The 23445-nt window shown below is 36.4% G+C and overlaps 1 protein-coding gene across 11 annotated transcripts in view; it reads right to left on the reverse strand.

The window, feature by feature from the left end:
- The window catches only part of LOC110440622 (kinesin-like protein KIF26B), a 306581-nt gene that overhangs the window by 78430 nt on the left and 204706 nt on the right, over positions 1-23445 (reverse strand). For all 11 annotated transcript variants that reach the window (XM_021483784.1, XM_021483785.1, XM_021483783.1 and 8 more), the window contains 2 exons: positions 20859-20982; positions 3099-3580 (listed from right to left, as the gene is read on the reverse strand). In XM_021483784.1, the coding sequence (XP_021339459.1) occupies positions 3099-3580; positions 20859-20982 (606 nt within the window). The remainder of the gene's footprint in view (positions 1-3098; positions 3581-20858; positions 20983-23445) is intronic.

Below are 23445 nucleotides of genomic sequence, written 5' to 3' on the forward strand. Positions count from 1 at the left end.
TGGGTGCTACAAATTACTATGGCTTCTATTTGAATCCTTTTTTTACCACAGTGAATGAGATATTCTGAAAATCTTCCGAGATGCTTATTGTGGTTGAATGATCCAAGGGAGGCAACCTAAACTACTTGAATCATATCTATTCTCCTCGGCTAATTACAGGCTCAGCTGTCAGTCATAGTAGGGTAAATATGTCAAATGTCTAAACAGAAGTTTTATAACAGGGGAAAAAATGTGGTATGAACTGGGAAGGGGAGACATGTTGAATGTTTCATAACATATTATACAGGGAAGGGGGTCAAAGCGTACAGGTTTGACACTCGGTGAAGCTCACCAGCCGTCATCTTTAAGGTGCCTATCATATGGCTCAATCTTACAGCTGACGACAATTTTTTTATTTTTTTTATTTTTTTCAGAATAACTGTCAACACCATAGGTGTATGTTAGGATGGGATGACATCTTGTATGTGTAATTTCAACAGAGTGACATTTTCTTCAGGGCAGAAAGTCATAAATTTCAACAGTCGATCATGTCAAACTCAACCCAACAAGGTCGGAACTAGTAAACACTATACAGACTGAAGACTTTCACCTAGAGGGCGAGTTCTTATCGTAACACCCAATATTTTTATTAGTTAATTCATTCATACTTTCTTCCAAACCACAATAGTCGGGTCATTTAGCCTGAGGTCACATAAAACTCGAGCTGACAAGTTTCCTATGGAGATAATGTACATCAATACTCAGTAGATACCTCGTTGAACTGTCGATGAACAATGTGAATGGAGAGCTGGGGACAGCATCCCCTCCAAGTTAGATTTATATGCGTATTTCAATACACAATATATGACAAAGAAACCTGGTGCTATACACTCAATGTCATAAGAGGTCTATAGCCGTCTTTTAGGTTAAAATCAACATTACAATAATCTTAAGAAGTTAGAATAAACATAACAATTTCCTGTCTTTATCAAAACTACAATCTACACAGTTGGAAGCGCAGTGTTCGTAATTGTGTAAATTGAGAGATTTCAATTTTGAAAAATATGCTATGATCATAAATATTATCCAAAAAGATTTTTCTTGGTTTCTTGTTAAAAAGTGGTTGAAAGAGTGCAGTGTAATTTGTATATATTTGTTGATCTCTTGATAACATACCTACAAGGAGACTGAACTTGTTTACAGAATGATGTTTTATTTAATTTTATACCTTAAATATTCAATTATATTTTATTTTTTTATATTGTGTTTTGTATTTAATCTCTCTCAAACCTGCCTAGCCTTATCTAAATTGCCACATGAACGATGGCTTGAATTGATTCAACTATGAAGCAATGCTCCAAATACTTAAATGAATCTATTTTCTATCCTTATTTTAAACAAAATCTGCATTGATATCACGATTAATAATCTGATTGTAACATGAAAATCTATAGATCACTGGTTGTGCACGCAGGGATACACATTTCAGGTAGAGAAATTGCCGAACATTGATCATGTCGTAGTCAACAATTAACCATACACATTTTTGTATACAGCTAACCAATGAAATGTCTTGATACAATAGCAATCAATCTGGTATTCAAATCGGCAAAAAACTATCCGAAACCTTATCAATCATCCGGTAAAAAGATGTTCCGACTTGTATCTTGATAGAATCAAACAAACAGACCATTCACCGATTGATCAGACTCCTAATTGTCATGCGATATTGACTAGATATTGGTTAACGGTGAGGAAATATACATCGCTCTGATTGGATATCACATGATCGTTGGAGCTGCACAATCGCATGACATCATCTTTCGGAAAGTAGTAAAGTAGCGAGTCCCACTGAACCCCTCCCCGACAACTCCAGCTTCGATTTATTTCTGTCAAAGATTCTTATCGCATAGATAATTATGACCCGACCTAATTACCCTGATTACTGAATGAGTCATATATCCTAATATGGATAAAAAAAATAATTGATAATCTTTTGTAATTTAACGTTTCTATTTTTGTGTATTTTTTGATGGTGTGGTGCTGTACCGTTTATAGTTAATCCATAGCTTATAGTAGCGACACGTTTTATATCTAAATAAATCCTTTTGTAACCAGTCAATATCTTTTCAGAATTTCGATTGATTTCCGTGTCCCACAATCACAGATGTCCATCTCCCGCTATTTGAACAACAATTCTAATTAATCATCTGTCATTAAATATTTAAAGTTCACCATTGGGACAGGACAATGACCCTTAGGCCATGCGACACCAATGTCCTAACCGATATCTAGTGTCAAGTTTATCGAATATGAATAATGGAAGCTATATTAGAATGTATCAATGGAATATTATGGAATATTAAGTTCATTAATAAGCAGAAAATTTCATGACATATTTTTTTTAATGGAATTTTATTAGAATACTCCAGGATTATATGATAAATTCTGTTCGATTTTGTCATTTCTGATACTTTTATATGTCTGCCATGCCGCACATACATTACCTGTGACTGTATGCAAGCTGTCATGAGTTATAATCCACCGTTCTCAGAGCAGCTTCATAAACAACCTGTCCTGCATAAATGCATTTTAAGCGGCCTGGCAGCGTTAGGTTACTAACTCAATAACACAAATTTTCATATTTTGATTTGTAAAGCATGTTCTGCATGAAAACTACATTTTAACACAGAATTATTGAATAATTTGTCGTTTTAAACTTGTATGACAAGCTTTTAAGCAGGTTCTGGAATTTCGTTTTGTTTTTCATTGATTTCTGAACCATGCATGATGGTAATTTTTCATTTATGCATGTGCGTGTTAAAAATCCAAATATTCGCATATGGTACACACCCGTCCCATTGATCTTTGAACCCTAATCACTCGATTCACTTATTATTTCAAGGACAATTCTGGTCCCATATGTAGGTTGATCATAAAACTAATTTCTTAATTGGATGTCGTAAATAACGGTTTACTGGTAAAATTTCACAGTCTAATGACTTGGACACAACAATTAAAAGTTCCAACACCATGTAAGGTTTGCTGTGTTAGTGTCAGCAGTATATATATATAGGTGACCATGAACACCTGTTTGATGGATAACGAAGATGACTTACCTGGCGAAGAATGATGCCGCTGCTGATGTTGCTGGGGGTGGAGACGACATCCTACTGAGAGAGGGTGTTGATGGGGAGGCGGGAGGGGGTGGGGGTTGATGTTGGGGGGGAGGCACTGTATAGTTCATGTAGGGGGGCGTCACATAATGCTTTCCTTGGGAGGGGCTCATCTGCATTGCATAGTGTCCTTGGGGTAGTGAGTGTGACTGCATGGCCATGTTGACCCCGGGGTGTACTCCCCCGGGGTGGGGCACAACCTCCATGTGTTGCTGAGGCTGCAAATGTTGCATCTGCTGATGAAGCTGAGCTTGTTGCTGCATCTGTATCTGTTGCTGAACATACTGCTGCTGAAGTTGCATATCGTGCTGACCGACACCCTGCATTGGGACCACAGGATGACCGTTGGGCAGTCCTCCTTCCATCATGTACATTTCGGAGGTGTACACCCGACTGTCCCCACCAGCTGGTCGAGCCGAAATCATCTGCGAGGCGAGAAGCAAAAAACATATCAGACACCTTGAATCACGTACCCCTGACAAAACAGTTAGTCACTTTTCACACATACGATTTGATCGCCCTTGACTTTTGTATGTGAAAAGTCTTTAACCAAACTGAGTGCAAACACATGTTTAGACAGAACTAGTCCACCAATATTGTATACTTCTTCTCGATAAGAACCTTGAGTCACCTTTTTCTCCGGCAATATAAACTGTCATAATTATGCATATATATATAAATATAATCACAAGATGTATGACTGTACAGAAAATTTGATTACGCAAAAAATATATGGGACATGATCTTTTTATTAACACATTAAATTTCTTCAAATATTTTTCACTAGTTGCGTGAGTGCATTTTGTAAACTTGAAACCAGAAACACATGGGTTTAAAAAAAAAGTTGTAATCTGTGGTAGGAGGTCTGTGTAAGTGTTATATCTCCTACTATACACTGCACATGTAGGTAGCTATATAATAACGGGGGAAAAAATACAGGTAAAGCAGATTTATTGAATTAGTGGCGTGTGAAAAATTTCAATATTAGAATTACAAAACGCAAATAGTACATACTTAATTTGCTGAAGTCAGCACAAATTTCTTACATGTATTCTGTTTCGGTATTTAATGCAACGTGAAATAATTGTCTTTAAAACTTAACAATCTATTCGTTGAACAACCTGACTTAAGTAAAGTTATTTGTATCTGGACAAAAGCTGTCACCTAAAGACTGCAGTATCAAAAGATACAAAAAAACTTCTCGACACTCGGAAGCATTGGGTTTCTGAAGATTTTCCCCGACATACTGGCATAAAGTCGCAAAAGGCCAACAAAGGACACCCACAAATTCAAAGGCATGTTCAATTAGGCTGTGTATAAATTAAAGATATGCAAATGAGGATAAGAAATCTACATACGTTCATACTTAACAGTCTGTGCAGTCGATATTGACGTAGTAATGAAACATGCATCAGGTATTTCAAAATGTCAGAAATACGAATGCATATTTAACAGCCAAGTATCTGTATGAGGGTATAAGTATAATTATAGAGTATCAGCTATGCCGTTCTGTTAAGTGTTCGCCCTACTAAAAGTTCATCTGATAAAAAAAATTGCATTATAAACTTAAAATAAATGTGTTTGCACCGATATAGTTTTATATGACAAGTGGTCTTTTTTTATCGTACAAATGTTTTTGTACAACAAAGTACAAAGTTATTAAAAAGCTATAAAAAGCAATGACACCAACTTCAAATTAATGACAGAAGGAATTTCAAAACCAGATACTTTTGACCGTATTATGCCGTCGTATCCGAGCCATGTGTGCGGTCTGGTATTTTCAATATGTGCACTGTATAAAACATGTTTAACTTAAGTTTATAAGCATCATGCAAACCTTATAACAGCACCACCATGTCAATTAGCTTCAGATGAAGAAGATTCCTAACCAAGCCCACTAGATGTAGTTAAAATCCAGAAAATGTCACAGAGACCATCAAGAAAATCTCCATGTTTACGGAAAAAAATCCTCACTTAAAAATCACTTCACATAGAAATCCAAAATGTTCACAATTCAAATAAGCAGCATTTTGAAATATTCCCCGAAACACACAGCAGCAATAAAAATACATCCATGCAGGCTATCATCCCAGTGTACATATACACACTACACTACTGTTGGTTAATTAGCTCCCACAGTCAGAGGTCAACTTTACACACAGTGGTTCATCACCAACAGAGGTCAGAGGTCATCAGTAATGCATTGGTCCATTGAGCAGACACAGGTGACAGCTGACCAGTGTGGAGATGACCACACTGTGAAGTAAGATATCACCTTGATTGCACTGGGTACTGGTCATTATCATGGTCATATAGACCCCTAATGTCCATAAAACCAGGGGCTGGCTAACAAATTAATGTGAGCAGGTGAAGGGCGGTGTGGTCAGAATGGAGACTCTGGTCAGGAGACTGGTCTGGCAACTTAGCAAGGCTTTGGCCAGGGGGCTGAACATTTTCAAGTCTTTGTGTTGCAGGGCTCGGCATATAAGTATGGAGATTTTCCAGATAACAGAAAAATCTTCAATATCAAACAGCTAGTTCCTACACAGGAATAAACAGAAGCCTCTCAACCCTCCCATGAGCTTAACAAGGAATAAATACGTCAGCCTCCGAATCATGTAAATTAAACAGCAGGGCATCCCAAGTACCTGTGTTTCAGTGCTGTTTATTTCACATTAATGAACACTCTATCAAACGCCCATTGTGTTTATATAAACACTGCCTGCTTTCAACTTTCAACATTTCAGTTTTCCTCCCTTGCCAATTAGAAGTATTTATGTATTTCATTAATATGTTTTTAAACAAAAGACTCCTGCATAATGATGTTGATTTATGAAGCTATTTGAATGATAATATGTTACATATATATATATACAAAACCTTAGGGTTAAATTATTGTAGCATTGTTTTCTTTACTCGATTTTCAGATTTTTCATAAATTTGGAAATTTCATATTACATATTTTTCCTAATTTAATTTTTAAATCAGAAGGATATATATAGATGCAACCGTTAAACTGAATACAATATATGCATAAAAAACAACAACATCTGGTACAATACAATATTCATGAACAAATTTACCAATATAGAAAAAAATAATCAACCTAACAAAGCTTTTAACTATACATATAATGAATTATTCACATATTTGATATCAGATCGTGTGTACTATATATACACACAGACAAGCTAAAGACACCTGTTGACCAAGTCTGAACCTCTGGCCCCTTAGGGACCTATAACCTTACTACACAGGGGCTCAAATTACTGCCCTTACATAACCCAATGACATAACAGCCTTGTTGTACCACCAATATCTCCAGGACCCTAGAACCGGGGTCATATTTCACAGATAAGGGTACTTATCACTCCCTTTGTAACTTAATTATCTTCCCTTTTCCACTTATCACCTCTTCCTACACACATTACGGGGCGGGGTATACAACTCTCCAAGTCCTTTTGATAAATTATCGCCTAATTGATAATTGATTAACGATCACCTGTATAGTACCTGCAGCTCTGATGTCTAGTCGATTAATTAATCGAGAAATCAAAAAGGTCTCTCCCAAGATCTTTATTACCTTTTATTGACAAATAAATATTTACACAACCAGCCATTGTTTCTCCACTATGACCTTTCCTGACTTGTTAATTGGGAGATAAGGTATAGTTATAGTTCTGAGTAATCGTTTAGAACTGTTGATGAATCGGTTAATGTCTTTATTCAAGAGTAAATACAGCATTTAACGTCCAAAATTTGTTTGATGATTTCCGCGAGTGACATCTACCGTAGTCATCAGGTAAAACAGATAATTACACCTGTGCTCACCTTTAACGAGATTCTTATGCTGCACAGATCTCTTATGCATTGAATTAGGAATGGTTTACAACCTGTGTGTTTAATTTTATAGACGGATACACAAACCTGCAGTATTTACCTGTGACAGGTGCAGGCAATATTATAATTTCACACGCAATCAACGACATTTGATGTACAACCACGTCGGATCCTTATTCATATAAAACCGACATTTCATTACCTAATCAATTCTCAATTCATCATAATACACCTCTAGTGATAAATCTAAAATTTATACTGTTTAAACTTTATCACATAAACCTATTCCTCATAAATTCTGTAAGAAGATCCATCTTAATTTCCTTGCTTTTATAACCAAACAAGTATTGCAGATTTTAAGCAATGGAATTAGATAATTTCGTTTTAAAATATCAATTGTGTAATCTTTGCTAATTAAAGCACTGTGCTATGATATTCTAACCAAATATTTATGATCTTATTTACAGTTAACCCGCCTTTTGTGACCTAGCTTTCTCATGCCATCATCATATATACAAAGCAGATTTAAGTTTTCGACTACAATGTAAATTAATTACGTTTTGAAAAATGTATTTGCTGACTAAATCTATCCTTTCCTATTCCATCGCTACCTGTGTGGCAGCTAGCAAGCATACATACGACCTTGATCTTGGTTGATACTTTTATACCTCCATCGGAGAAAGGGCTAGCTATGTCGAGCAAAAACGATGAGGACCATTTCACCTAGTCTACTTAATCATTGCCTGACACTGAATAAAGAATCTCAAATACAACGGACTAGCTAATAATTGTTGCAGCCCCAAAACTATTATTTCCAAGGTCTACGCAACATCTATTTTTTCCTCCGAGGGTCTATCATCATCCGGGATCGTAAAACTCCACTTTCTTTTCATAAGGTTCAGTCATGTGTAGACAGTTGTTACATAAAAAGAACAAACTGTTTAGCGGTGTCTGAGGGGAGGTAGGGGTGTAACGTTTGGGATTATAGGAACACGATTATACCCCAGTGATTACTGAGGTCACGGTCCACTGCCTCCAGACATGCAACCCAGCAGTCGACACACAATCGTGTCACCCTCGCGCTGCAAAAGTGCTCACGAAGCGGTACTACAGTTGTGATACAAACTACAGACACATGAAACTTGTTCCCGACAAAGGTGCAAAGTTTCAATTTCTATCTTGTAAAACAATCCCATTATGAAAGTTTCGTTCTTATGTATTTAAGATATTTCACTTGAAATATATATGTCTAATCAATGTCACTCACAAAAAATTATGGCAGTGAAATTGATATCTGACAGAAACTGACATTTCATGCAGATATATATGCCATCATTGAAAACGACATTCTTTCATCAAGTCATTTCACTATCTTTAAAGTAATTTAACCTAAATCTCAACATTTGACATTATTTTAATTTATGGATTGTAGTTTTAAAATTGTGATATCAACAATGATTCAATATTGGAATGGCCGACAAAATGATTGTTTCAGTTTTTGATTTGCCTGACCTCAATATGGTTCTGATCCCCGTCCAGATTGTCCCAAATATCATTTCGCTTTCCATTAATTTCCTTGAATACAACATGCTGTCCTTATTGCATTTTTCATAACAGGATGAAATGTGGAAGATAGTTTTTAGGGTTGCCAAGGAAACGCTTCCACAATCCAGCGATGACTGACAGTTACAAGTTTCTACAAGGGTCAACAGGACGTTCTTTCAATCGTGTGATCATAATTATGACACATACATGTCGTCGAGAACACGAAAAAGAAATGTTGTTCCCCTTCTAATTTAAAACCGACAGGGATATCTTGCTTTAAATGAAACAGATTGCATTATGAATATGATACATATCTCATGAGGGATATTGGGCAAACACATGTTTCCATTAAAATCGATGAATTTCAATGACGTTCATGAATGGAAGTTGGTGCAGTAAGGTAACGTTTTACATTTAAATCTTAAAGTCAATTAACACACCTGTGACACCAGGTACACTAATTAACTATCATTACAGAACATACGATGATTTAATCAATCTAACGTATATAAATATATCACATATACATGCAACACTTTAAAATGTACCTCATTTACTGCTATTCCCCAAAACACATCCTGTTTACCTATGAAAGCGTAAACAAAATGTTGTCAAATTGACTGCCAATTGATTCAGACTTTGTATTGACTTTGCATTAGCAGTGAAACCTTGTTATACTGTCACCATTTGTGTATAGTGACATTTTGGCATTATAATGGGGTTTGTCGATATATTGAAGGGGATTTAGCACAGTGTTCTTAAAAGGAAAACGGGACATTGCATGGAAACATTGGCAGTAAGCAAGGTTGCAAATCAAGCAAAACTTATGAAAACACCAATGAAACTACAAAAGTATACCAATCTAGTTATCAACCCTTAAACATTTCTGTTCTATTCATTTCAAGTACATCCTCACACGACCAAACAAATCCACCCTTGAACACAGAATGACAATCGAGCACATTCTCAAGTACAACCAGCGTTAAGAACCATTGATTTAAATTTACATGTAACTTCCTGTCCGAAAGATGTTGTGAGCACCATTGCAGCAATAAAGCAATAACCCAGTCATCAAATTCATGCCCAAAAAACAACCAGTTTGAAGTATTGCAGTGATCGATGAGCATAATAATTAACCCTTCTCAACACAACATGGATTTCAAACGTATCTATAGGTCCCAAAGGTTCGCAACCCTCTGTTGTTAACCCTCAAACCGTTATCTCCAATACCCCTCCGGTATGAGTACCAACGCATCCAGTAGATTCAATTCAACACTTACTGCAGCTTTTACCTAACAGATGTCGCAGACATACATACACCTGTTGAACCGTCAACACTGATGTCCTTATAACCATTGATTATATACCCTAGCCTTCCACATCAACTGCTGTCTATATAGTCTTACTTCTTTAAAACTACAACCATCTCTCTTCTCTCTAACCCTAAACAACATTATGGAGAGATTGACTGTAACCATTATGTCACAAATCCTAAACACTTATAAGTCTTTATTCTAACCTAATAGGCTCATGCAACCTTCCCAAAAACCTTTACTATATATGTATGTCTCCAATGCTTAGTGAAAGCAGTAACACCACCGACCGTCATCCCTAAGAGGTCAATATAATGCTACAATATGTACGGAGCATGGTGCCATGATTTATACCATCTCAAACTGAAAACCATTGTACATAGTCAAAGTTCTTAACTCAACCATTAAAAAGTGAAGTAATTGTATTCTAAGTTGCTTCCAATATCTTAGTTATATATGCTTTTATAAGCCCCCTCCCCCTTCCCTCCATCCCTCCACACCCCCTGACTCCACTTACTTCCATACCCCAATACTAACCATACTTATAACTGCAGTAAGTATAGGTTTTCCATTGGTCCAGTGCTTTCCTACCCTATTCTACTGTATGCGTATCTATCCCCTGTTTGTCCACCCCCACCCTGAATTTAACCCTGCATAAATGAACCCAGTATTCATTTAAACCCCATTAGCCCACCCAACCCACTATCCTATACCCATCTATACTCACTACTGCCAAACTTTTTGAACCCTCCCCCCATCCCACCTCCCTGAATCCGTCCATAACTGATACCAACAACATACTATCTACCTACTACATGCCAAAATCACCTAATTCTCATTCTGACCTCAAAGGACTACAGACTATTTCAAGACAATCTGTTTATTTAGTCGCTACTGAACAAATAAAGTCAGATTCAATACCCGGGGAGTATAAAACTTGATAACTCGTTGATAGCCGTGTAGACCAACATACTCGTGTCACATAATACCAAATCGCTATTGAAAAACTTTTCGTTTAAACACTCCTTGTTAGAATGTATAAGATGTTTTTCTCTTCCCTCTGTTAAAACGATTAAGCTGGTATTTGACAATTAAATTTCTGGGCCTCTATCGTACGAAACATCTTCGAAAGTCACTTTATTCTTTTGATGCAAAAGCTTAAAAGGATATGTTTACCACACAGACAAGAAATATCACGTTTTCCTCATATTTCATATGATCGTTCAGGTGTGAAGGAAAAATGAGGATAAACGCTTCAATCCACAATGTATCAAGATACGAAACCAAATCAAGATACGACAATTCTTTGTGCGCTGTCGTCATCTTTATACAATTCATCAAAATCATCATATTATGAAAACATCGTTGTAGCCTCGTTTAAAAAGCACCAATCTATTGGTTCAGGTCTGAACGAACACATCGATCCAGGCAATAACTCTGAGCCACCTTAAGAAAATATTATACGCACAAATTTTTAATTAACCATGAAATTATTATCAAAAAGATTAAAAGGTCTTACCTGCTGGCTCTCAAAAACCTGTTGCTGATGCATTTTAATTTTTTATCAAATTTTAGATAACATCTACTTTTAATCTGCTAAGGTCTTTAACGATGCGTACATCTAGGAATCCGTGTGTATATATCCCCCTGGATAGCGAATGATGTCATCTATAGCCTAATCTCAAAGGCTTCAGATTTCACTAAGCTATCCATTTTAAGCAAGATCCATGTTTAATGTTCCAAGTCCATATCTCTGTAAATTCCTGTCGAATGTTTTAAGTCTTGGTTTAAATCCATGGTTTCCAATACTTAAGAAAATCACCTGTATCTTGAAGTTTTCTTCTGAGAGATATTTCCTATAGCATATATCACACACAACACAAGTTAAAGTTGATCTCGAAAAGTTAAAAATCCAACTGGACTCTTTAAAAACTTCTTTCCAAGTGAAAAAGATATTCCGTCACGTAACTTTTGACAAGTCACAGTACAGGTAAATAAATCCACAGGTATCATAAACGAATCGGTTGTGCCAATTTCACTTGTCTACTAGCAGGTAAATCTTTGACACCTCGAGTGATAAAGCAACGCTTGGCCTTGCCCGAGGGTATTATCCACAACACAGATGAGACTTCTAAACATTTATAATCTTCTTCATTCACAAAATATCCATCCATTGTAGAATCTATCTTAGTACATGAATGGTGACAGAGACCATGAGTCAAGTCGCCGATTTAAAGATTTGAACTCCCCCTGTTACTGAACGAAACATACATACAGGACATATATACGATACTGAGCTCCTACCGTCTAACATACTGACATTGTTACACTCGAACCCCGTCGCTGGGCTGAGAATCAATGACTGCTCTACTCAATATCCCGGACGCATTCGATTTGCTTTATATGGCTGAATACATACCATACACTGTATGTATCTCAGAGAGCAAGTCGTGGTTGGCGATTTAATACAATGTTAGCATCCAGGGCGTTTGTCGATCAATGCGCCCATGTAACGATACCACTATGAGTGCACTGTAGCGCGAGATCTGAAGAAAGGAGGGCTGCTCACAGCCTACCTGTGTCTGGTCGCTCAGCCGTTTAAATACACACACTTAGATGCAAACATTGATGTTTATACCCATGAAAGGGCTCCAGGGCATTGTACCTGAAACATACAATAAAGCAAAAAAACGGGACTGTCCTCGAATCCCAAAGATACAGGAAGTTGGTTACATCTCCGGACACCCGATATAGCGATGGGTATTGATTGTCTCTTCTGTGACAATAAAACGTAAACTTTTTGTGCCGTATGATATTGATGGAGTACCCCCACACACCCAGATACAGTTGATGCACTCGTCAAGTACGAGGCTTCAATATACTGACTGTTGTATCATATTTCAAAATATGGCTTGATGTGTCAAGTTTCCGGAATATAGTATCATATATATCAGTAAAAAAAAAAAAAAAAAAAAAAATCTTCCCTCATAATTATTCTGCACCTGACCAACTTCAGATGTTTACCTTGATAAACGGCTGATTGTTAACGAACTCCGATTATTTTTTTCTAATGGACAACCGTCCGTATTAAAAGAACTTGAGTGGCAAAGCTACAGCATGTTCGAAGTTTAACTCCGCTGTTGTGAAACAATGTCGCTGTTTACTTTCTACATGTACCGTCCGTGACAAATAGGATGCTTGCTGCTATTTGCCATGGAAACGAACAAAGCCCCATGAAGGGATGTCTCCGTATGAAAAGGATTTCAGTGTTGGCGGTGGGTGGTGGAGGACCACAAGCGTAGCTGTGCTGTGCTGGTAGGACCACTCAAAATACCAGAAGCAAATATTTGTTCTGAACGAACAATTATCATTATGGATAGTTACAATGATGAGAGAATAATCTGTAACAGAAAATGAGACAATGGTTCTCAAATCTCTGCAAAATTAATTACTTTAAAAGAAATAATACAGTTTAATTCATCAAAGTTAATTCTAATTCAAAATTTTCTATAAAAGAATTGAAATTATGTACGAAAACAGGAAAATGTGCGTCTCAAAATTCTTTTGTAAATAATATGCTGTTGTTTGTCGGAAATAGTTTTGGCTGTGAAAGGCATTTATATCTACTAACCTAGACTCCATTTCCTTATACATCTCTAAGGATCTGTGATCCATTCATAACATTTCATTGATAACAATTAAACAAAACAAAATCTATTTGTCTTGTATAAATTTGCATACTAATAAGAGAGATAACCACTAAGTCATATTTTGAAATCTAATTTATGCAGATTATGCAAATTTAGTACATATCATTGAAATCAATTACCACATCACATTGTGAGTGGGCGTTTTAAAGAATGCCGTGTTGACCTAAGTTTTACCTCCAGACGACTTCCTCCTGTCTGTCATCAAAGATGGCCGACTTAAATTAAGCTTACTCAGGGTCTTTTACGTAAAATTCTAACTGACATTTGTCTACCGAGATTTTCCTTATTTGACACACACACAAAACAATTGCATGACACCCCAAACACATACATGACATCTACAAAAATAAAAAAAATTACAAAGAAAACATTGAAACTCTCCCTATCATTGTCTTTGCCTTATAGATTTCGATATGGATCAGTTTGATGAAAGAAAATGATATTGAAACTATAATGAAGTCCATGGCTAACACGTTGACAGGATTTGTACACAGGTTTTTGTTGATGTGCAGGAAGCATGAATGGTCATTTCTCCATGAATCACTGCCAAGTGCCGATGTATTGGTCAGTCCTGTGCGGTCACTCAATCCCAGCTGAATGTTGCATGTCAACCCATTAAGGGCTGCAGTTTGCACATGTCACAAAACTTTGTAGCCAGTTCCTTTTTAACTCAGATTCGGTGAAGCATGAATTTTTTGCTGGACACGGGAAATGGACATCCGGTTTGACAAACGCGACACCTTTGTATTTGAATGCAAATTTTGCTTTCCCTTGTGCATAATCCATCAACATTAATTTAGCCACAGGAAGTGGTATCCATTTTTTCGCTTCTGATCACTTTTATCATCAAGAGCTGTCAGCGAGCTTAACGCCACATCATACCACCAATGATGACCTCGGCAGTGTCTGAAATACCAACATGGTGCGGACAAAAGATCTGCATCAATGTTGAGAGGCGTTGCAAATTACCATGTCCTAACCACACGGCAGCTGCTTTATCCCCTGTTCTGCCCATGTGAATATTGAATATATAAAAATATGAAACAAACATTTCTCCATTCAAGACCTGTCTATTACCCTTTACTGGCTGTCAGTTATATTGGTCTTATTCCACGACCAAGGGAAACGTCTCTACACACTACATGTAAATATAAACATTTGTGTTGTTGGTCCAAGAACCTGTGTACAGAGACTTCCTCTGTACCATAGAACCTGTCTGTAAGACCACCCTGTCTTACTAGAGCCTGTCTAAAGAAATCATCTTTTTGTTTTAGAATCTATCTAAATATAAAAAAAAATCATTAAGTAATTTGTTTGATGAAACAATGTCTTAAAACATGTCTTAAAAGATCATCTTTTTGCTCCAGAACTTGCCTTAATTAATCATTTCTATCTTTTAACCTACCTAAAAGGACAATCCCCAGGCCACAGAACATATCTAAAGGGATCATCTTCTTGTTTTAAAACCTGTCTAAAGAGACCAGCTTTTGGCCTCAGAACCTAAAGTGATTTTGACAAGAATGCAATGGATATAGTTTACAGCTATACCTCTCTTGAGAAGAATCTCATGGAGGAGGACCTCCCTGAGGAGGGACCACCCTGATAGGGACCTCTCCAATGGGAGACCACTCACTCCAAAATAACACTTTTCATTGGTCACAACCTTTCCAAATGCTGTTAATCCATTACTTCATTGACAAATGATATGGTCTACCCAGCTACTCTATACAGCATCACCTCTTGTTACAACCCATGTGTTTAAAGGGGGAAACCTGTATTCCTTAAATAGATGTATTGCATTTCATACATTTCATACATTTCATACATTTCAATTCACTTTCTGGTAAAATTGATTCCCCCTCACCCCCCTCCCAACAAAACAATCTGTCGGCTATTTTACTGAACTTTTCAGATTAGAAACATAATACAATCAATTATCAAAATTCTTGTTTCATTAGATGAGAGTGATGTTGGATTGAAATCGGGAAAAAAATACATTTTTTAATCGTAATTTCTGCTTTTGTGTTACAACAAACAACACATTAGCGAGAATTCATTATGATAATTGCGGTTTTATTGTGTAACAATGCTATCACATTAAGCACAACTTCAGGCATTTCATAGCATTGTTCCTTTTTTTTTATCAAACGACACCTGAACGCCGAGCCCTTATCATCCGAAACCACCACAAAACATGGCCGTTTACAAGTGCAGCGCGCACATGTCAAATTAAATTGTGCACTGCGTCAGCTTCTCCACTGAAGTCCCCCGCCCTAATCACTACCTAACATAGTGTCAACGCATCATTACTTCGCAAAAAAGGGATTTACTAATACTAATTAAGTCATAATTTTGTGTAAATTTGCTGCTTCTGTAAAGTCCAAATAATAAGCTTCCTCCTCATATTTCCAATATGTGCAATATCACTTCCGCTCGAGGACGTTTGGAAATCAAGTTCAAAGTGCCCAAAGCAGATAATCGGAATAGATAATGCTGTCATTTTCTTTTATGTTGGTCCAATGCTTTCATAATCAGCATTTTCAAACATTGCTAATTGTTTAAAATCAATTTGCATTGTGTAAATGACACAAACTGCACGGGGAAAACTGACAATGTTGGTCGTTTGTCTGATGATCTGTAATTATTGCACCCGCAGTTCGCATAAATCCTGTCCGTGTGCACCACCAGATGACAAATGAATTAAGCTCAATCAGAAATCATACAGAAAATCAAATAAAAAAGGGCGGATTGCTTATGCAAGGAAAACATTGAAGCAGACGACGAAATCAGCATAATTTACGGAAGACCTATCAGTTCACGTCAATTTCGTATGATACAAACCATTTATAACGATGAAAGAATAATCCAATTCTTTACGAGCGACATTGAAAAAATCTGTCTGGCTACGATGTACAAATTGGATATCTTTATTCAAACACAGCAGATCATTGAACGGGTTGAAAGGGTCTACATGTATACATGTATTAATTATCACATTCAGCATTCACATTGAAAATTTGTGATTTAAAAGGTCCATTTACTTAAATTAACACTTAAAGATGAAGAAAAATCATCCTGTTTCTTGCCCATGGGTAAAAACATCCGTCTTTGTTCCTGTTAGTTCCATATGCTCTTCCTATGATTTTTAAAAGCGACACCTGCCACAGATGTACAAATTTTACCTGAGGATAAAAGTTGTTCTTGATACAAAATCCTGATTAAGGAATAATTTAGTCTCCCTTTTTATTACGGCGATATGTCATTTAAGTTAATAACTAAGCAAAATCAGACCTCATTGATTTATATTTCCAATAGCTTTGTGATCATAATCATTTCTATATCTCTTAAACTGACCCAACAAAACAAAAGAATTAATAATAAAGTGCTCAATTTCAGTAGCAATAGTTCCAAGGGGATTCTAGAAATCTAAGCCACCACAATGCAGAAATGATCAACTTTTCAGAACATAATTAATTGGACATCGTCTGTTTCAATATTCTCAATATCACTTTCATCTGAACTCTCTATCCCCCCCCCACCATGATCACCAAACCCTTATCTAAAACTTGTATTCCAATTAAGTTAACTATAGTAATATATAAATCTCTGTACCTTTACACACGTACCATAATGTGATATATGGGTTTACGATCAGAAGTTGGTTTTATCTGTTTTTATAACACAAGTGAATAAATTACCTAGATTGGGCGATAAAATATAAACCGGTTGTGGTGGGATCTCGCTGACAGATTACGATCTTCAAATCTGTCATTTGGGAGTTGACAAATTACAAGACAAAGAATATACCCTCTACTATGTATAAGGACCCATCTGTTCGGACCTAGTTTCGACATCTGCACAAGTCCCGAAAACTTCACTTTTCTTTGATTTGATCTGCTACTCCTCGTGGAAAGATAACGTTTATCGCTTCCACAAAAAAAAAAGTCAATTACTTCTAGCTTAAAATTTGGACAAGTTCATTGGTAATATTGAATTGAACACATTTTAAACCATCTAGCATTAGACCATTGATAAGGGTCTTAAATCAGATTCTCAAAATTTCATAAACTGAGAGAGAGATTGGGGAAATATTCAATTCTTCAATTTTGCAATATTTCCATTATGGAAAGAAAATGAATTTTGCCGTATTTTGAGTTGATAACAAATAAAGATATGTATCTTTTTTTCATATTGTCAGTAGTTTCAGATTAAACAATACTTTCATAGAATAAAATGCCCATAAATCAAAAATAACATTTATAGGTTCTAGACAAAGGATAGCATTAGGAAACACGGTCGATTACTTTTTCATTCAGGGTCGGGAAAGCTCTTGTAACCAGGGGACTGAATACTAATGAGCGGTAAACAGAACGTGATGCACTAGGTATGAAATGTCTATAAAATAGATCCATCTTGATGACAAATTTGTCTAAAATCTGTGATTCATAAGGAAATAGAAATGAATATGTATCTTTTTTCCCTTTTTGTTTTTACATACATTTAATATCTGAATTTTAGTTTATTACTCAATGTATAAATCCAGCATACTTTAAAACCCCATAAGCTGAGTCAGGTTAACATTTGAACCTTAAAAATCATGGTAAGCTATTAAGCCTTATCTAGGAAAATTATACATCAATATTTATTCGGAAACAATAGAAGTTAAAAAATAAAAATTCAAAAATTATTTCGATATATAGGAACTGAAATTTTCCCCTCTGGTAACAAGGGGCTCAAAATGGAATTTTTCGTACAATCAGTCTTGAAGGGATAAGATGACAACGGTACATAATGGTGTTTAAGTGATTTGCAACTTACATATTACATATATGTTTCCTGAACTTAATTAAAGTCAGTAACCTAATATCAAGGTAATGGGCTGCTTTAAGTAAAGACCAGTTACAGCAATTGTCTTAACCATCAAAGTTTACATAAACATACTGTTTTCTAGTTTCCTTCTGTACATTATGGTATTGTACCGTCGACAAAGTCATCAACTATCCAAGTCAGACTCAAAGTGATCAGATTTAGCTTTAACTCAAGTTCAAACTTAATTTCCCATAGCCTTAAACTAGAGACTTGAGCTCAAACTTAATTCTCCATAGACAAAAATGAAAGACTTAAGCTCAAACTTAATTTCATATTGACTAAAACAAGAGACTTAAGCTCAAACTTAATTTCATATAGACTAAAACAAGAGACTTAAGTTCAAACTTAATTTCATATAGACTAAAACAAGAGACTTAAGTTCAAACTTAATTTCATATAGACTAAAATGAGAGACTTGAGCTCAAACCTAATTTCCCAGAGACTAAAATGAGAGACTTAAGCTCAAACTTAATTTCATATTGACTATAAAACAAGAGACTTAAGCTCAAACTTAATTTCATATAGACTTAAACAGGAGACTTAAGCTCAAACTTAATTTCATATAGACTAAAACAAAAGACTTAAGCTCAAACTTAATTTCCAATAGACTTATGCTAAAGACTCAAACTGAGCTTAAGTCTCTGAACTTAAGTCCAATTTTAAGTCATTAGGAGATTCAGTTTGATCTTCAGTCAATTGAACATAAAGTTTGAGCTCCGCTTGAGACAGAGTCAAATGTTTCGATGATATTGGTACCACTATATGACACCTTAGTGAAAGGTTTCTTTTCCTGAGATTATTATAGCAATTTCATCTTATATCAATCAGAAATATCCTGATTTCAAAACCGTTGGGATTTTCAACAGTTAGTTTCCGTGTATGTATACACAATCGGAAACAAGGACCCTGCAGTAATTTACGAAAGATAAAAACCTTAAAACATAACAGTAAATGAACTACCTTATTCAGAATAATTTCCTTTGCTGCCACACTTTTCAAAACCCCAAAGAACATCTAAAATGCAAAGTAATCACAATGATAAAATTATTCAGAAAGTCTATAAAACTGCCTCCAATACTTAATCAAAATTCACTAATTAATTTCCTTACGAAATATCTTTTTTGAAGGCCTGATTGAGATGTTTCTCTGCTTTTAAAGTAACTTGGAACCAGTGATTCTGGTTTCAAAGCCAGGATGCTCCCGATCAATACAACTTGCAGTGTTGGAACGCGGAGATATAAAATCCGAAAGCAAAGACTGGTGCCACTGAGCCGAATCCTTCGTTCCCAAGAGGGTTTCAAAGACGACCGCAGTTTTACTAAATTTCTTGTTTGGAACTAAAAACTAATAAGGGTTTGGCTTTTTCGCTTTATTTCTGCCTCTCTGATGTTTTGAGAAACAATTAAGATTTCAGACGGCATGCCCCGAACATTCAGCGGAATACTCCACTCCTACGGTTGATGCCATGCTGGAGTCTAGCACTGCCGAAGTCAGTTCACAACCGATGAATATGCAAAGTACCTCTGGGACCGGTTACAGTTTGTATTTTCGTCCTGTGATATTTCTCCCCAGAGCCCAATAGCTAGGTTCGTAATAGAACCATCTTGTTGAATTAAATAATTCAGGATTCGGGCTCGGAGTTGTGTAAGCTTTTTCCTTTGGTTATAGAGTAGCATTGATGCTGTACACATCGGAGGCTTCCTTTGATAATAAAGTCCCGTTATGACGACAGGAGACAGTTAGATGGCCGAGATGGTATGTATTCCACTCACAGCGCGTCAATCAACGTGTACAACAACAACACAACGTGGGCTGATTAAATGTTTATTTCCACCATCTCTAGAGATTTGGAAACATTTCCTTGAAATTTTGTGTTATTATCTTACAACATCATTCAATTGATCTTCGATTGTTTGTTACTTGTGGGGGTTTGAGAATGGTTTAGAATATAGTTAGTTTTGTAAGTCACTCTACCACTGGTATTTTGAGAAATATACGTTGATGGATTGGAAATACATATGGCACTGTCCATTTATACAGCTTGGTAGACTAGATATTTTGGAATCTTTTTTTACTCTAATGTTATCCAGCTTATAAAGGTCAGTTTGAGATGAAGTGTGCAGATTATCCATAGAATACAAGTGTCTTACCTGCCAATACAGGTGGGTAGGTGTCTTATAGGTATATATACCTGTGTCCTAATCACTAACAGGTACATGTCTTTATCTTCTTATACACATAACTGTCTAATGTCCTTACAGGTTACATTGTATGTCTTAATTACCATCATTTACAGGTATGTATTTTACCTGGTTGTACAGGTACGTGTATATACAGGTACATATATTTTACCGATATACTTACAGGTAAGTGCTTTACCTGATTACAGGTAACTTGTCTTACCTGCTAACGAGAACAAATCTTACCTGGTTGTATTTCTTGGGACTGGTGCGGGTGCTAGGTGGCTGGTCATAGTAGGCCTGTGGTTGGGCAGACACACCTGCCGGTGACGAAGGCATGTATCCTACGTGTTTACCTTGCCTCATATACCTGTAAATACAAAATGAACATCACAGGTAAGACAATATACTCATATTTACCTATTTACAAACTTGACTTAAGTACTTATATATCCCCTACACATGAACTATCCTTTCCCCCCTCCCCTCCAAAAGGAACAAATGTCACACTATTTTCCCGAAATCATCATTTACATCATGAAATGAGCTATATCTGTAAATAAACATCTGAAACATGTACACAAATATACACAATACACCCTGTCTAATCTGACCCCTGAGTAATCTGATGTTCTGTCTAATCCAGTGGTATGCTGCTATCCTATTTCTTCTGACACTTGTAAAATAGACCTGAATATTCTGACACCCTTAATCAGACCAACGTGTCGTGTCCTGGAGAATGTCAGATAAGACAGGTCAATATGATGTATAAATGTATCTCAAAGGGTGTCAGATTAGACAGGTTTCATTGTAAGTACAGTTCCAAGTCTGTAGATGCAGTACAAGTATCACGTAAAGTAATATCAGATTTTATTTATTTTGCAATACCATCTGAATAAATCCACAACATGGTACAAATTTCAGCATTAAGACAATATTCTCTCTTATATAACCAGGATAATTTTTTATCCATTCACAATAATACACCGGACTGAGCGTCACAGCACCTGCAAATTTAATGTTAATCATCTAAATTGTCTATCGTTGTATAGCTCCGTGCTCCACCTGTACCTCCGAGCAACGGCATCGGGGACGTCTCGTTGAAGACGCTGATCAATACTAGAGATACAAGTTTCAGATCCGTTATTGGCGACATAAATTACAAGTAAAATTTAATAACCGGATACTTGCAATCTGGCACGAACGTTTCTATAAGTCAAACCAACAAAGGTCGGGAGGGGGACGAAAGTGACAACAGCTGCAGATTGTACCCCAAGGATCAGTAGATTCCATCTATTAACTTTTTTAACATCCTCAAACACTATCAACTGATGAGGAGACTTACTGCATCTCGGCATAAATGAAGTATTGATACATTGAAATTCTCGTCCATTAAACCTTTGGGGGAAGCTGATAGAACATTGAAGATATTGATACCTGAAGCATCTCCCAGATTAGGCAGATAAATGGTCGCTGCGTTAGCGACAGGTAAATAAATGCTTCAGTGACTGACTCAAGATTCGCTCAGCTGTATGAATCATTTCCTCTGGTTATGGCCTTCTTCCTACTTACAGAGCACTTAGTTACAAAAGGCGATGTTGACTCAGACGACAAGTATTGGGACAGGTAGTCGCGATTACGAGTAAACCTTGATTACAGGTAAATTTCAATCACCTGGATGGTTCACAAGAGCCTTATTGTATAATCCTTTCAGACAGGCAACCAAGTGATATCGGTGATTCCACAGTAATAAATCATATTTATATAAACAATTCGTGTTTGAAAATTAATTTGTCTGCGACAGACAGGAAACAAAGGATGTAAAGGCTGTGGTTTATATTTGAATGGCCCAATCGGTGGCTAAACAATGGCGCCTCCTCCGAGAGGCTGAGGAATTCTGATGTAGCATTGACGACATAAAATCTGATGACAACAGTGGAAAATGCCTCATGCCAATGGCACTGTCTACAGGAGTAGTCAACAATTTCCCCAAAACCTCATAAATATGGTTATAGAATCTTTACAAATTGCACTTTGATGACAGCGAGGTGAATTTAGCACTGTTATACGTTATTAAAACACCATGCAACGTGCATTTCTGGAACTGACTGGGTGGTGGAAATTGTTACGATCAGACGCAGTTTGTGATTGCCGTAATGAAATTAGTAGATGCAGTGTCTGATAGGTTTTGCGTGATTATTGTCACACACAATCTAATTGTCTTCCTCAGACGCCGGTCGTCGCCGCACATTTCTTGTCCTCATAGCATCCATACGCAAGTCACATTCGTAACGTGATTCCTTTATTAATTACTTCACCAAACTAGTATTTGTACTTTTAACTTATTGACTTAGACTGTGGCAATGCATAGAGAATATTAATGTTCTGATCTGTCTTAACTTGTGTAAATGTTTAGCTCCCAACACCCAACATTACATATTATGAATGTGAATTCCCTGCTACTCAGCAAGCTTCACTGGTAGTACTTCAAATATTACCATGACGGAATTGAGAAACAAGAGGCCCATGGGCCTTAACGGTCACCTGATATATTTATACAGAGAGTTGATTTCGTTTTAAACATGAACAGAAATATTATTCAAAGTGACAAAAAACAATAAAACCACCTTATTCAATATCAAGCATACAGATTTCAGACTAAAAAGGATTTGAAACTAGCACCTCTGATTCTAAACAAGGAAAATGAAGAAATTTTAGCACACTGACTCCCTTGAGCCCCACCCTACAGCCCTTGGGGGTAGGGCTGGCTCAAAATTTTCAAAGTATCAAACTGTCAACTCAAGGTTATAATTCCAATCAAGTTATTAACATG

The sequence above is a fragment of the Mizuhopecten yessoensis genome, unplaced genomic scaffold, assembly GCF_002113885.1.
Source record: "Mizuhopecten yessoensis strain PY_sf001 unplaced genomic scaffold, ASM211388v2 scaffold11185, whole genome shotgun sequence".
NCBI lineage: Eukaryota > Metazoa > Mollusca > Bivalvia > Pectinida > Pectinidae > Mizuhopecten > Mizuhopecten yessoensis.